Consider the following 16,194-nt stretch of genomic DNA (forward strand, 5'->3'; position numbering starts at 1 on the left):
TCTTTTATAAATACATATACACTCCGATCTTAGCCAAAAAGCTGAGAAGCTGATCGAATGAGATGCATCTCGTATAAATACATATATACACTCCGATCTTAGCCAGAATGCCGAGAAGCTGATCGGATGCGATGTCTCGTATAAATACATATGCACTCGGATCTTAGCCGGAAAGTCGAAAAGCTGATCAAATTAGATGCTACTTGTATTAGTACATATGCACTATATTCTTAGCCAAGATTAGATGCATCTGTATAAGTTAATATACACTTCGATCTTAGGCAGAATGCCGAGAAGCTGATCAGATTCGATACATCTCGTATAAGTACATATGCAACAATAATTTATTACAAACATTTTTTCAAATTACTCACTTTTTTTAGAAATCTTCTAAAATTTCCGAAATCTTTTTAAACTTTGAGGTTTGTCTGTCTTTGTCCAAGGTTTTAATGAACTTAACTAACAAAGTAACCCAATAAAAACGTAAAATACTCACATTTTAAATAATATAAAGTCGCGAATTGTGCTACTCTTGACCACATTTCTGAACTGTGCTACTCTTTGCGGCAAATCGTGAGTTGTGCTAGTTTTCGTTTGAAATTTTGAACTGTCCTAGTCTTCGTACGGAGCGACTATTTCGTAGAACGGTTCAGATTTGCTACGAAGACATAGTGCAGTTCATATTCGCCGCGAAGAGCAGTACAGTTCAGATCTTTGCGGCGAAGAGTAGTACAGTTCAGATTTAGCGGCGAAGAGTAGTACAGTTCAGATTCTCGCGGCGAAGAGTAATACAGTTCAGATTTTCGCGGCGAAGAGTAGTACAGTTCAGATTCTCCCAACGAAGACACCGCACAAACTCTACAGAAAAATAATCCTACACCCTAAACAATAGTATATTTCGTAATATACCATTTTGGTAATGGCTTACACTAATGAGAAAGGGATTTTTATTCTTAATAAAGTCACAGAAGATGATTTCGAGTCCGGTTAAGTTGGAGAGACAAGGCACATTTACCCATTCTTCCGCCCTGGTAAAATCGTGGCCGGGTTTTTGAGTAGAAATAGGCTAACATTTTTCAATATTGGTATCCGGCGAACGGAGCTCGCAAGAAACCCGGTACTGACGACACGAATTTCGTATGCCGTTCTAGGTGAAAACCTGACAAGGAGTAATAAATGTTTTCATGATGCGTGCACTAAAAAGGCCACTTTCCATACATGAAAAATGAATGGAAAATCGAGTTCTTTTTAGCAGCGGGAAAAAACTACTCCCTTGGGAGAAAAAGTCTTAGTAGCTTCTACCTCACTCTGCAGCCTACCCGATGGATGTGTGTGTCGATATAAGTATTTTCAAAATTTTCAAAATTTTCAACATTTTCAACATTTTCAACATTTTCAACATTTTCAAAATTTTCAAAATTTTCAAGAATTTTGAAATTTTCAAGATTTTTGAAATTTTCAGAGATTTGAAAATTTAAAATTTTTTAAATCTGCAAAAATTTCGAAATTTTTAATATTTTCAGGCCGAGTGTGGAGTTTTCAGTACGAGCCGCAGACAAGTGTGACTTAAATGGCCTTTATAGCACAGTGTAGCTAAAATCCGCTGTTAAGTCACGCCTATCTGTGACTAAAGTAGTCCTTATTTGCACCGTGGGGTTAGCGCACGAGCGTAGCGAGTGTGACGAATAGGCGTCACGAATAGGCGAGACTTGCGGATTTTAGCAGTCTGCGCTATAAAATTTTATACGATACTCTTGACTTAAATAGTTCAGTTTTACAAAGAACAGTTCAGTTTTTAAAAAGAACCATTTAAGCCACACGTATCGTAATGTACTAATTTACTCCGGTAATCATACGACATCGAAAACCCATTTTTTTCGTTTTCGGGGTTTAATTCAATGGCTTAAAATTTTTACAGCAAATAGATGTCATTGTTTTTTTATTGTCATACATTTTTTCAAAACGTTTAACAATTTAGTTTTATACGATAGTAATTTTTTTTTTAATCACCTTTTTTATTATAACAATCGAAATAGAGTTAATCTGGAAAATCTTGCGGAAAACAGTAGCAATTTTATGCTCTTTTAAATACACTATTGTTGAATATATTGTATAAATCATATCATCAAATAAAAGCAAAAATCGACAAATGGCTACAATATGGCCATAAAATGATCGGAATCGTAAAAAAAAAAAATTCCCGAATTCAGAATCATAAAACATGCATGTCAAATTTTATTACGATCGGTAGCGTGGTTCCAGAATCATAACGATATTCGCACACAGCCATCCGCACAGACATTTTCTGAAAACGCATGAAACGAACTCTAAACACCTCCAAATGCATTTCTACGAAGTTTTAGCGAAATTGAAAATTTTATTATTACAAAGTTTCCCCTAGGAGGAAGCAAAAATAACATGAATATTGAATGATTCTTTGGTAAAATAAGGTGAAGTTTGTTTACCAATATATAATTATAACAATCATCTAAAGATGAAACTAATAAAAAGGATTCCAGCAGCGATATTTATAAATTAAATTACAAAACAAAAACTATAATAAGTCATATGATAATGCTAAAGCATTTTCTACAGTATATTGATTTATTACTTCGTTCCTAAGGAAGCTTTGTAATAGTGATTTTTGGAGTTTGTCTAAAAACATGTTGGAAGTGTGTTTTAAAGTAATTTAAGTCGAAAAATAGTGTTTTTAGAAAATGTCCGTATGGAGGTATGTTGTGCGTGCGTATATATATATATATATATATATATACACATTTTTTTAGTCAATTTGTAGTAAATATACTTTGCTGAGTACTGAGTAAAAACTCAATAACAGAGTTTTTGCATTTTGGAATTACAGTCCTTGAAGAACGAATTAGTGCAGCAGACTCTTTTTTTTAGTAAGTTTTCTGTATTCAGTACAAAATACATTGCGCCCTAGATAATAGTCAACTCTAGAAAGTTGATTTAATGAGTTCACATATAATTTACAATAATTGTTATTTAAAAATTGACTAAAAATACTGAACTCCCATATACCACCAATGTAAACAGAGACTTTGTCGACGCCATGTTTTCTAATTCCCGAAGCTGCCGCTAGTATTGCATTGCAACTTTAAACTCCCAATAGCGGACTTAGGGCAGCTCGCTACGCTCGGGCACTATATCTACACGCCGTGTAATAATGGGCCGTTTAAGTTATTCGAAATTAGCGGGCGTAAAAGTACTTTTGCGCCCGCTGGTCGGAAAACGATTACTTTTGTCCCTAATTTTAGATCAAAAAAACGCGAAAATCGTGCATGTGTTACAAAAAAGAATTTTTATTGAAAAATTCAGAAAATTTCACAAAAAAAAGTATCTGGATAGTTTTAGTTAAAAATGGATTCCTTATAAGCTACAAATCATTAAAAATAGGCAACAAATGCAAAAATTGCTTAAAACCTCAACTTTGACCAGCTAGAACTCGAAGCCAAATGAAGGAATGGCGCTGAAAATTTTGTTGGGAGTCATGTACAACAAATAGAACATATATGTACAGTTTAGGCAAAAATACAAATTTTCATTTTCGATTTCACAAAGAGAATATATATATATATATATATATATATATATATATATATATATATATATATATATATAAATATAAAAGTTTTTTTATACTTTTATAAGCTTTCTAAAAAAATCATGAAACTCATTTGGTATGTATGAGAAATTTTTTTCTCCCCTCTGCTAATACCCGTTTTTCAAATCTCTCAAATTTTCTCAAATTGTTTAACTTTTTCAAATTTCTCACATTTTTTGTGCACGTCTTGAAATGCACGATCTCCTACCCAACTTTCACGCATAAAAAATCCCCTTTCATGCCCTCGTTGGAAAAAACACGGTGTGCGACACGGGAATAAAAGCTATGTCAGACTCGGGTGAGGTGTTTTCAGCACTTGTCTACATCTCGGGCGCTTTCGGCGTCCTCGACTCCGACTCGTACTGAACACCTCACTCACGCTTGACATAGCTTATTTTCTCCCCTTGTTGCACAATGTACTATTATTTTCGTACCGTTCGCACCGTCCACCATGCTGCGCCTTATAGACCTCATTTAGTACGTAAGAAGTGTATATCAAGATTGGTCATACACAACTAATGAATAGTAAAATAATTTTATTGTATAAACAATCTTTAGAAAAAGGACGCATTAACAAACTGTTTACAAAAATATCTCATTACAATTCATGAAAATAAGTACCGAATGTCAGTCATATTGCACTAGCCGACGTGTTGATTAAATCCGAGCAGCATCGCTGGAACGACGGCTCCCTCCTCTAGTACCGCCTGACTGTCGCTCTTACCCGGCAGCATCAGTAGAGCGTTTGCATTCTTGCAGCTGAGCAATTTGCTGCTGATTTGATTGCCCGTGCTATACGCCTTGGGATAGACGTCGTCATCTGACCACTCAAGAATTACTCGAGCGAATTCCGGACGTGGGTCCAAAACGTATTTCGAGGTCACCTAAAATAATCACTCGTTTTTTATAAACTAAAATAATCTCTTGAATATTGGTAAAAAAAAGCTTTTGCTAGGCAATATCTTGGAAAAATTCAAGTACCTTTGCTTTGACTACCACAGGTTTAGCATTGTTTTTTGTCAGATGATTTAAAAGCGGGAAAACGAACAGATTCGCCGTTACCATCGCTGAAACCGGATTTCCAGGAAGACACAAGAAGTACTTCGTTTTTCCGTTGTGAACGCAAGTAGCGAATGTCGTGGGTTTACCGGGTTTCAAATTTACACGACCTACGACATTTATGATGATTGAAACGCAGTCGAACAGTCATAAAGTTGCAACATTTAAAATTATTTAGATTTACCGAAATGAATGGTTGCATTGAAGATTTCTTTCAGAATAGGTTTTAACATATCTCTGTCACCCATGGATACAGAACCTGTTGTGATAATAAGATCAACCTCTTCTACGGCCTTCTCAATTGCATCAATCATCACTTTTTCTCTGAAAATTAAAATTTTGTGCAAAATAATTAACATGACATTCATAACACGTTGAAGTCTTATATTACAAAACTAAGTTAACTTACTGATCGGTTGCAACTCCCAAATCAACTGCGCTGTAACCGTTTTCTTTTAACATCATAATTAACGTAATCTTGTTACTGTCGTAGACGTGACCTGGTTTAGGAGCTTCGCCGGCATCTTGAAGCTCGTTTCCCGTTGATAGAACTCCAATTTTCGGGAGATACGTTACGGGAATCTGTGAACAACCGCAAGCAGCTAATATTCCCAACTCCACTGCTCCGATTTTCGTGCCAGCTTTTAATACGATACTGCCCTTCTTTATGTCGCTTCCGATTGGCCTGAAAGTTTCCCACTTAACATTGAATTGACCCTCAATTACATTAATGATTTTTCAATAAGAAATACAAAATTTACCGTATATCCTGTCCATCTTTGGGCTCAGTTAGAATCTCTATGACCTTTTCTTCTTTGCCATCAGCTCCTTTTTCCAACAGTTTTGTATCTTCAACTTGCACCACTGCTGTTGCTTCTGAAATTCGAATTAATACCTAATATCCTGAAATATAACTAATCGTTATTATTAATTGCACATAGATATCGAACATACCATCTGGAACTGCTGCACCAGTATTAATTCTTACACAAGAGCCAGATACAATCTTCACACTTCCTGGCTGCAAAAAGTAACAGATTATATATATTTTTAGTCAATTGAATAAATTCTCAAAGTAACCTGAACTCTGAAAGTATAGGAGTTCTGAAAATTTACCTTATGACCTGCTTCCAGACCTCCCAAAACCATACGCTTTCCTTTTCCATCTTTTGCAATAACTGCATATCCATCCTTGATGGAAGCTCTGAATGGTGGTAAGTCACAAGGAGAAAAAACTGTTTCTGCCAAGACTCTTCCAAAGGCATCCCAGATATTTACTTTGACAGTAGACATTTCTTTCACTACGCTGTTCTTCATAAGCTTCTGGGACTCTTCTATTGATATCATCGGGAAAGGTGATTCTCTCAGTCGACCAGCAACGTTGTCTAAGCTTAGGGAAGCAGCAGATTTTTTGTGAGGGCAGCTGTGATATACCTCACTGTGTTGAATATCATGATGTGCTTCCTTTACACTTTTCTTAACATCTAGAATCAAGTCAACGGCATGAGGGATTACATTGGCTACAGCATTGAAACATTCTTTTACAGCTTTTGGTGAACCCGGAAAATTAATAATCAGTGTCTTGCCACGAATACCAGAGACAGCCCTGAAAAGTTTTTCATGTATTTAAATTTATTTTATGTTTAAAAAAAAAGATGTGTATCATATTAAAATGTGTTGGCGAAAGTACCTTGATAAACTTGCCATTGGTGTAACTTTAAGGCTTTCAGTAAACATAGCATGAGTGATTCCTGGAGCTTCCTTGATAATGACTTTTTTTGTAGCTTCTGGTGTGACATCACGGCTGGAGAAACCAGTTCCTCCAGTAGTTAAAATAACATTCACTCCTACATCATCTGACCATCGAATTAAAGTTTCCTAAATCATTTTTAAATCTAAAAACTCATGAAGATACACCAAAAATTCATAATAGAATTATGTATTGTTTACCTGAATAAAAAGCTCGTCATCAGGAATAATCGCACTGCATTCTATCTCAGCATTTAATTTTCTTCCAATTTCAGATTCCTTGTCAGTTACCAGACGTTCCAATAAAGGGCCACTCCTGTCATCGTTTTTGTTTTCAGAGCAAGAATCGCTTACTAAAATGAAAATCACAACAATAAAAAATCTAACCTCAATTTCTACAGAACAGATTTAATAAATTAAATAAGAAAAATAGTCAGTTATGTCAAACATAATAACAAATTTCAATATTACAAAATTCTTAATTTTTTCCAAAATTTTTATACTTTATTAATTACAGATATTATTTTCTGTTATAAATCTTACTTGTTAAAATCCCAAATTTTACAGGGAACATCTTGCTGCACTGCTGCTTTCGAAGTAAATATAATGTAAGTATAAGTACTGTTGTGCAATGAAATACCGTTTGAATGATAGATTAGATAAGATGCAAGAGATCCTGGTGTACGTACAAATTACATTGTAGACACGGGCATCATGCACTGTCAGTAGACTAAATTATGACAAAATGTATTTTTCAAATTAAGTAAACTCAAATTTTAAAAGAAAGAATTTCATTTAAAACATCCTAAAATTTAAAGCGTCCTACAGCTCAAGCTGTAAACTGACGCTTCGTACTACTTATTATACTGTCGTCCGTTGATCATATGGTCAACGGACGAGCCATAAGTATACTTACTTTTAGCGCCACGAAATAAGTACAACAAGCCGAACTATTCCGTATCTTGGGCCGCACCGCACATCCCAGTTCGGCAAAACTCGTAATCAGAGTAATAAATCCAACAGCGCTTTCGATGCGCAAAAAAAAATGAATATTCGTGAATGTATAAAAATTGTTGCAACGAAATACCGTCTTAATAACAGATTAGATGTAACTTGAAGGAGACTTCTATGCGTTAGTAGTGAGTACAATTATGCATACGTTATTAAGAACTTTCAGGGTTCAAACAAATGATAGGTGAAAAAAAGTTGGATAATGCGCACGTATAACGTTAAAATTGTTTATTGATTATAATCATCGAATTTATATAACATAAAACAATATTGACAATTTTTAAAAATTCACAGCACCCGGGTATAAATTAGTGCCCGTATGATTGCCTTTTGAACACTTTCTTATTTATAGTTAATAATCAACTAATCCACTGTAAATTCAAACAAAAATATCATTAAAACATGCAGTTACTTTTAAACATGAAAAAGAATTTCAAGCAAGTATTCACCGATTGTTCCGCGGGCTAGAATGACGAGGTGGAGTGCGATGACGTCTCCGGGAATCTTGCCTGCTACTTCTCTCTTTATCATCTCGTTTATCGCGCGTTCGTTCCCTATCTCGAGTATTCTCGTGATCGTGGTTCCTGTGCTCACGATCTCGTCTATCTCTGCGTGTGGAACTTCGGGCGTTTCGATCAGGACTCGGGGAGCGTGACCCCGAAGACCGAGATTCGGAGCTGTGACCATCGTATCGGTGCCTTCGTTCTCGTTGTCTAAAACATTTATTTAGTTTATTATATAACGAGTTGATTATTTTTCATTTCGGAATAAATTGTGCCGAATTCTTACTTTCTACGAAGTTTGAGAGACATTTCTCGGATCTCGTCCTCTCTGTCTTGCCTCTGCTGCTCCATTTTCTCAATTCGAGCCTGTTCAGCTTTTTTATCAGCTTTGTCTGCAAGATAAAATCATAAAAATGCATGAAAAACATTGTACTTATAAATGGATAAAATGCCGACGCTGCACTAGTTAAGCAGGAACTCACATTGCCTATTCAACAGGGCCTGCATTTTTTTCTTAAGCCGCTCCTGGGGTGTAATCTTTACAGGCTGAAAAATTAAAATCTTATAGAAATGTTCGTATATGTCAACGATTTAGAATCGTTTTTTGACTGTATATGTATTCACAAGAATTTGAAGCTCAAAAAAAGATATATCGCCGTGCACAAAAAGGTGCACTAACAGAAAATGACGTGGGCAAGCGATTTTTTGCTTGAAATTAAAAATCCAGCAATCAACTTTAGCAATCTAAGGAACGTATGACTGAATTTACAATAACAATAATGGAGTAAGCATGCTGATTTTTCGTGAGTAGAAATGTAAAAATAACAGCTCTTCTGTTCTTTCTTTTTTCATGAGATTGTTAAAAGGGGAAAATAGTACATGGTCTTTTTTGCATTGTGCATTAAGTGACTAATAAAGCGTTACGATTCTTACTGACTTTGTGTCCGCCACCAGAATTTGTACTTAACCCTGCTTTTGGCTTGTTCCTGAAAATTATAAATTTTATTTTAATATGCTTGCTTTTTATGATTAAGAAAAACAAAATGATAAATGAATTACATGTTAGAATTAGAAGTCTTTGGTGTGGGTTGAAAACTTTTGTCCTCATTATCAGATAATTCTATTTCTAAACTCGAAGACTTTCCCCGACGACCGTAATATCTTAAAACGGGAATTGTCATTAGCATTTGAAAATTACAACTTACACATAATTTTATAAAATACTCTCTAATCATTACCTTGGTACTGCGGTAGGTTTATTTTCTGTACTTTTCGACCGATTACAATTTGACCTGCTTCTCGAGCTAGATGATCGAGATCTCGATCGACTCCGACTCCTGCTCCTAGATCTAGATCTAGATCTCGATCTCGTTCTGGATCTTGTTCTGGACTTTATACGAGACCTAGATCGAGACTTCGACCTTGACCTTGATCTAGTTCTCACGGTCCTCGGTCTTGACCTTGAACTAGAACGTGACCTCGACTTTGTTTTTGCCCTCGACTTGGACCGTGATTTGGACTTAGACTTGGAGCGTCTGCGCTTCTTCGAATCGTTTCTCGACTTCGATCTTGACCGTGACCTCGAGTAACTGCTGCTCTTAGTCCTACGACTCGAGGAGGACGTTGTCGAGGAACGCGATCTCGATCTTTTTGAGCGAGAACGGCTGCGCGATCGTGTTCGCGACCTTGTCCTCAGTCGCGATCTTGACCTCGACCTCGACCGTGAACGTGACCGAGTTCTTGTGTAGGATCGTGACCTGCTTCGGCCGCGTGACCTTGACCTGGAGTAAGAGGGAGACCAGCGGGATCGACTGCGTGACCTGGATCTTCCGTACTTCCTGCCTCGAGATAGATCTCTTCTCGACCTGCAAATATTTTGCCCATAATTATTTTTTGTTTTAAAATTCACCCTCGCAATTAAATTTCTTTCATAAAATTATTTTTTGATCAGTAGACACTTTTCATTAAATGAAATAACTTGTCATCAATGCCTTCCGATGATAATGTAAACTTTTCAATTAAAACAATTGTATACAATTGTTTATACCTTGAATACGATGGGCTTGATCTTCTACATTCACGTTTTTTGTACGATTTACTTTTCGAACGTGAAGCACTCCGAGACCTAGACCTTGCTATTTTTTTAGTCGATTTTTCACTAATAATCGGACTAACGGACTTTTTTCTCTTCAAGCTTATAGAATTGACTTTTTTCAGATTTGTTACTGGAACTTGGGAAGAACTACTTTGAGCCGCCTCCTCTTCACCACCAAAGCTCGTGATGTACGTTATTTGACCTGCGTTCACGGGAGATGCGGAACGCGAACGAGATTTGGAAGATGATTTTCTATACGGATTGTATTCTGGACTTTCTCTAGCAGCATAGCTGTGAAGAAATTAAATATTAGACATACGGACCAGCAACATTTTCAAAAAAAAAAAAAAAATACAAACTATCAACATGTAGATATTCTTACCTAGGGGGGCTCATTACGCGGCCGATCATTTTCTTCTCTCTGAATGCTCGTCTTTCTCTTCGAGATCTTCGGCCCTGAAGAAAATTCATTAATTGAATTTTATATCTTTTTTGAGATTTTATTTCTATTCACGATTAAAAACTTACCGAATACATTGCCTTCTCTTCTTCTTGTTTTCTTGCTTGGCGCAGTGTTTCAGCTTCTTCGAAATCTTGTGTCAAGAAACTAAAGTAATCTGCACCCAACAGTCCATACTTTTGTGCCACCTGGTTCATTTCATGTGCTTGTGAAGGTTCAATTTGTGACACATCCACACAAATATCCAGATCAATATCACTATCATCATCCTCTTTTTCTTCTGGTACAGCAGCAGGATCCGTTGGTTTAGGTGTTTCTGGAATTGGTTCTTCAGTTTCATAGTTGTAACCGATTGCAGCGTTATTGCTTGATTTCTTTTTATCCTTTACTAAGTCTGGTTTTGTAGAGGAACCAAATTGTTCTTCAAGGTGAATTTGATGAAGAAACTTCTCTTCTGTAACTGTAAAATAAAATAATTAAAATTTATATCAGCAATGAAAACATTTTTCTTATCTCATTGCAATGTAAATATTCATACTAACCAGTGAGAAATTCATTTTGTACAATTATCCGGTATCTTTCATAATTGATGTGTCTATCTTCACTTGTTAATGGGACATCAATTTCGGTAGCATTGGTAGCCTCTGGAATCCAATCGAGATGGGCTCTTACATCGAAACGATCAATTAAATTATCTTGATTTCCTTGCCAAGGCATCCTCCAAAAAAAAGATAAGTTCAAAGTAATTATCAATCATAAGTTTGCTATTATTATCAATCACGAATCACTCAAACTTACATGTTTGCAGGACTATCACCTGCTGCTGCGATTACAGGATCTAAATGAATTTTACATGGCCTCCCATGCAATTGTAAAAACTGCGTAGGATCTGATTTCTGTGAAAATAAAAAATAAATAATATTTAATGTCATGTCCATATGTATATGATTACAATCGAAATAGTTTCAACACATCTACGTAGCCTAACCACGCTCTACTCATTACAGAAAGCTTGTCACAGATTGCTTGGCAGACCATAAATAGCAAGCATATCTATCAAACCAGTGTCAAGAATTTTAATTTTCATAGTTTATACGCTAGCTTAGCGCTGACCACTCCTCAAAACATAGCTGCATCTCTCTCTCTCTCTCTCGCTCAGCCGGACAGAGCGCGAGCATCAAGGAGTATTTAGTATAAACGCATAATAACAACGAATATAAACTTGCGGTATAGAAGAACGGTCATGGGTTAAATTGAAGGGACGAAAACTTGGGGGACAGGTATAGTGTGTCTCTCCTATGCAGTCTTGGGGGACAGCTGTAGTATAGGCTCTACGAGTATTTCAAAATGGGACCCCGGCGCCAATACTGACCGTCCTTCTACACCAAGTCTATATTCGTTGATAATAATCAGTCTAGGTATAGAAAACTCACGATTTTCTCGTAGTAGTCTCGGCGACGTTCGGCTCGTCGGCGGTAGTCCACGAGCATCCCGCGGATTTTCTTCTCCTGCTTCCGCGCCTCGTGCCACATTCTGCCGCCGGTCTTCTTCACGGAGAAACTCATGCTGCATCTACTATACTTAGCTCCTGATGTCTGGCAAGAGTATTAGGTAGTCGGCAAGTAACGCATGAGAAAAACAGTCTCGTAGATCAGTCTACGTGGAAGTGTCACGACGAAGAGCTTCTGCAGGTGCGACTGATATTCGCCATGTTACTTTCGGACGTCTGTGCGAGAGAACCGCCCAGACACTCGCCCAGCTATTGAAGAATGAAGACTGCCCGGCGCTCGCGCTCTCAGCTCTGGGCAACGGCCCAACGGGGAAATTGATATAGAATATAGATTGGCGAGTATGTTCGCGTATATTCTCGGCGTGTAACCGTCAATCGGTAAAATGGAGACAGAAGTCGAGAGGTCTGTTCAACGCTGCTCTGCGATTGGCCGCTTTTCATCTATAACCATAATTTTCCCGCCAGTTTACTCGCGCATGGATTCCGGTTCTGCCCTCGGTGGTTCTCGGCGTTCTCGCTTTTGACAAACTTTGCTGTGATACCTACAAAGTTATTTTTTATATTCTTAAATTCTAATATTTTTAAGAAGACTCAGACTTCCAAGCTATGGATGAATCGAATTTGTCGGATTTACTTCCTTTGTATTATTCACGTTTGTTTCCTTACATTGATTACTACCGATGGCTAAGTTATGGAGAAGGTATGCTATATTATTATTGTTTTTTATTATTGATGTACAGTTTTCATAAAAAAAACGTTTCGTATAATTTTACTATTCCAGCAAGCACATTTTCCCGTAGAGAATTTTCTTTCACTCTACGTGATGATATATACATTCGTTTTCAATCGTTCAACAAAATTGATGATTTGAAGAATGAAATAAAAAGGCTTTGTCCTCACAAGATTGATATCGGAGCAGTCTACAATGTTGCGTGAGTATCTTCAAAGTAAATATTAAATCATGTTTTGATAAAATGTGAAAGAACATTCTAATATAAACAAATTTTTTAGACCATCGAATAAGGGTAGAGAAATCAAATTCGAACCAATACAAAGAGAAGTCGTAATCGATATTGATATGACTGATTACGATGAAGTGAGATCTTGCTGCTCTGGTGCAGATGTTTGCAATAAGTGTTGGAAGTATATGGTTTTAGCAGTCAAAATTTTAGATGTCGCTCTGAGAGGTAATTTTAACTATAAAATCAGGAATATCAAAAGTATTTGTATTGGATTAGAATGAAATATAATTGTTACCCATTACAGATGACTTTGGCTTTGACCACATTTTATGGGTATTCTCTGGTAGAAGAGGTATACATTGTTGGGTATGTGACAAGAAAGCTCGCTTTTTAACACAGAATGGTAGGAAAGCTGTAGCACATTATTTACAGTTAATAAGTGGAGGAGAATTTACGAAGAAAAAAGTTAAACTAAACAGAAAAATGCATTATTCTGTCAAGTAAGTGTCATTATCCGATTTTTTTTTTCGTGCCTGATATGCATTTTTATATTTACAAATGTTACACTTACAGGAGAGCAGTCAGTATTATTGAACCTTATTTTACAAAAATGTGCATGGAAGAACAAAATATGTTGGGAACAGAAGAAAGGATTACGAAATTTTTAGGAATACTTGCTGAAGAAGATTTGCGTAATGAAGTTAAAGCTATTTTTGATAAACATTCAACCAGTGTCAAGAAGTGGGAAGCTTTTGTGAATCATTTTAGAGAACAAACACAATCAGTCAGTATTAATCAAAATCTTTGCTGATATTCCTTTCTTGCAATTTATTAATGTTTATCTATCTCAACATTTTAGGGATCGAAAAAATGGCGTAGAACGCCGCACCTCATTGAAGAAATAATCATCCAATATGCATATCCGCGTTTAGATATAAATGTAACAAAAGGAATGAATCACTTGCTGAAATCTCCTTTCTGTGTTCACCCCAAAACTGGAAAAGTTAGCATACCAATAAATCCTAAAGTGGTTGACCAATTTGATCCACACAATGTACCAACCATTATGACACTCATTGATGAAGTCAATGCATTTGATGCAAAAGAAATTACTGAACAGGGGGAATCAGTTGACAATGTAAAAAGGATTAAAGATTACAAGAAAACTAGTTTAAATAAACCTTTCCACGCATTTCAAGAATTTTTGAGAGGTCTTGAGAATTCACAAAAAGGAGAGAAAATCAAAAAGAGTGGTGAGTTTTTAATTAGTTGGTTAACATAACATTATTGGAAACATGATTTTAATGTGATAACTGTTTTCTAGATATGAAAATGGAATTCTGAAGATTATGTCGATTTAAAAATTACTATTTATAGTGTAAAGATTAATTTTGTACATAAAAGATAAATATATATAGTTTTTTTTTTTTTTTAAGAAAACATTTCATTTTGCACTCCTTTGAGACAAGTATAAATGAATAACAACGATGAAAGGTATAACATAATCACTCTCTTATGAAGTCGTTATTTATTTGTTACAAAAAATGCAGTTTAAACTATTTCAAACATAATACTGTTTTTCTTATAACTTAAAAGTTATCAATTAATTTTTATTTACAGTATAACTACAATCAACATGTACACAATCAGTATTCTTCCTTATAAAATAACACTCCAAATTGATCACAAGCTTCTTTTATAGTAGGATATTCATATTTGAATCCTGACTCCAGAACTCTTTTAGGATGGACTTTTTGACCTTCCAACATAATCTGTAATTTTGAGTATTATTTTTATTAAATGCAAAATCCTATGTAAACGTGGAAATTTTACCTTTGCACGTTCTTCATTTAACAGAGCCTTCAGTACAAATGCTGGGAGGGGTATGAATGCTGGTCTACTTAGAGATGATGCAAACGTTTTGGTGAACTCTGCATTTGTTATCAGCTGGAATAAAATGTCTATATATTTTACTTGACATGAAATTTGTTACAAAACAGATGAAGATATAACAACCTCAGGTGCTACACCATTGTAAACTCCTGTGACGTTTTCGTTTTTTAAGGCATGAATAAATAGATTAATAAGATCTTTGATGTGAATCCAAGGCATATATTGTGTACCACTCCCCAGTGGTCCGCCAACTCCAAAGAAAAATGGAAGAAAGGTTTGTTGAATCATACCTCCTGTTCTTCCTAAAACAACACCTGATCGTATAGTAACTTGTCTGGCTGAATCTTTAGGCAGTTGTGCAGCAGCTTCCCAGTCATGACACAATCCTGCAAGAAATATTTAATCAGTGTGTTTAAAACTAAAAAAAAAGAAAGAAATTGCTAAATGTTTGACTGACCTGATAAAAAGTCATACTTTTCACACTTGTCATTTTCTGTGTAGTCTTTACCATCAGGTGGGTAGTAGGCCACTCCAGAGATTGTGACAAAAGCTTTAGCATCGGAACATGCCACAGCTTTTGCTAGCTCCTGCGTAGTTTTGACTCTGCTATTGAATACATTTTGCTTAAATCCTGGGCTCCATCGCTGCTTAAAGTCTAGAATATTCAGTCCAGCAACGTTAATCACGGCCGTTGTGTCCTTTGGAAGTCCATTGGTTTCCAGCTCTTGCTTCAAAGAAAAACAACAACAATGAAAATTAGGCATGAAAGCTAGAAAAAATAAATTAAAAATCAATCAGAGTAGGAATCGTCTTGATCTACCCAAGTAATCCGCTTTGGACCTGGCATACGCGAAATAACAGTCGTCCTGACATTTAAATTATGCAACGCAGTACAAATGCACGAGCCAATGTAACCGGTTCCGCCGCCTGCAATTCATAAACATAACCTCAACCCCGGAGTATTTGCAATTTCGCATTGTTTGGCAAAAAATTCCTTGGATGGCTGAGTATGCAGATACATTATAGAATGATTTGCCAAAAATGAAAAATCGTAACTCACCCACGACGACGTGCTTGAGTGCCATGTCAGCGGGAAAATTTGAAAAGCGGAGCTTATGTAGGAGGGGGTCGAGAGCTCCGAACTCCTTTCACTTTTTTACGACATCAGCAGAATAGGTATAGCTATATATACTGATATACTCAAAATTAGTATATCTATACATATAGAAGCAAACACGCATATGTATACATATATATATATATACGTATGTTAGAGCGGAGTTTATACTCAAAGCTTAGTCTGCGGGTCTCTGTTTTGTTGACATAT

The 16,194-nt window shown here is 36.1% G+C and overlaps 4 protein-coding genes across 7 annotated transcripts; 1 reads left to right on the top strand and 3 right to left on the bottom strand.

The window, feature by feature from the left end:
* Window positions 1-4,144: 4,144 nt before the first annotated feature.
* Cin (molybdenum cofactor synthesis protein cinnamon) lies at window positions 4,145-7,532 on the bottom strand. Of its 3 annotated transcripts, none has more exons than XM_032598815.1 (11): window positions 7,350-7,532; window positions 6,977-7,019; window positions 6,635-6,786; window positions 6,375-6,562; window positions 5,801-6,290; window positions 5,639-5,705; window positions 5,446-5,560; window positions 5,094-5,369; window positions 4,869-5,008; window positions 4,607-4,794; window positions 4,145-4,509 (listed from the first exon to the last, which is right to left on the bottom strand). In XM_032598815.1, exons 2-11 carry the CDS (start codon window positions 7,005-7,007, stop codon window positions 4,267-4,269), a joined length of 1,890 nt encoding a protein of 629 aa, XP_032454706.1. In that variant the 5' UTR covers window positions 7,008-7,019; window positions 7,350-7,532; the 3' UTR covers window positions 4,145-4,266. The 3 variants fall into 3 exon arrangements, with proteins under 3 accessions (XP_032454706.1, XP_008213941.1, NP_001122752.1); XM_008215719.4 differs by having other exon boundaries at window positions 7,123-7,370; NM_001129280.2 differs by lacking the exon at window positions 7,350-7,532 and having other exon boundaries at window positions 4,146-4,509; window positions 6,977-7,032.
* Window positions 7,533-7,657: 125 nt separating this feature from the next.
* Sfrs16 (splicing factor, arginine/serine-rich 16) lies at window positions 7,658-12,305 on the bottom strand. Of its 2 annotated transcripts, none has more exons than XR_004344816.1 (13): window positions 11,936-12,305; window positions 11,301-11,398; window positions 11,045-11,220; window positions 10,571-10,962; window positions 10,425-10,498; window positions 9,995-10,333; window positions 9,186-9,812; window positions 9,007-9,108; window positions 8,881-8,933; window positions 8,430-8,493; window positions 8,234-8,339; window positions 7,894-8,157; window positions 7,658-7,815 (listed from the first exon to the last, which is right to left on the bottom strand). XR_004344816.1 is itself a non-coding variant. In NM_001129365.2 (13 exons), exons 1-13 carry the CDS (start codon window positions 12,065-12,067, stop codon window positions 7,797-7,799), a joined length of 2,442 nt encoding a protein of 813 aa, NP_001122837.2. In that variant the 5' UTR covers window positions 12,068-12,286; the 3' UTR covers window positions 7,660-7,796. The 2 variants fall into 2 exon arrangements, 1 of the variants encoding a protein (NP_001122837.2); NM_001129365.2 differs by having other exon boundaries at window positions 7,660-7,815; window positions 8,885-8,933; window positions 11,936-12,286.
* Window positions 12,223-14,404, top strand: LOC100117238 (DNA primase small subunit). Its single transcript, XM_001601488.5, has 7 exons — window positions 12,223-12,712; window positions 12,794-12,944; window positions 13,024-13,199; window positions 13,279-13,474; window positions 13,548-13,758; window positions 13,834-14,227; window positions 14,299-14,404. Exons 1-7 carry the CDS (start codon window positions 12,619-12,621, stop codon window positions 14,316-14,318), a joined length of 1,242 nt encoding a protein of 413 aa, XP_001601538.2. The 5' UTR covers window positions 12,223-12,618; the 3' UTR covers window positions 14,319-14,404.
* An 81-nt stretch (window positions 14,405-14,485) lies between these two features.
* Window positions 14,486-16,096, bottom strand: LOC100117197 (epimerase family protein SDR39U1). The gene is made up of 6 exons (XM_031930555.2): window positions 15,928-16,096; window positions 15,688-15,794; window positions 15,325-15,595; window positions 14,991-15,253; window positions 14,808-14,921; window positions 14,486-14,746 (listed from the first exon to the last, which is right to left on the bottom strand). Exons 1-6 carry the CDS (start codon window positions 15,950-15,952, stop codon window positions 14,621-14,623), a joined length of 906 nt encoding a protein of 301 aa, XP_031786415.1. The 5' UTR covers window positions 15,953-16,096; the 3' UTR covers window positions 14,486-14,620.
* Window positions 16,097-16,194: the final 98 nt, after the last annotated feature.

This window comes from Nasonia vitripennis, chromosome 4, assembly GCF_009193385.2.
Source record: "Nasonia vitripennis strain AsymCx chromosome 4, Nvit_psr_1.1, whole genome shotgun sequence".
In the NCBI taxonomy this organism is placed as follows: domain Eukaryota; kingdom Metazoa; phylum Arthropoda; class Insecta; order Hymenoptera; family Pteromalidae; genus Nasonia; species Nasonia vitripennis.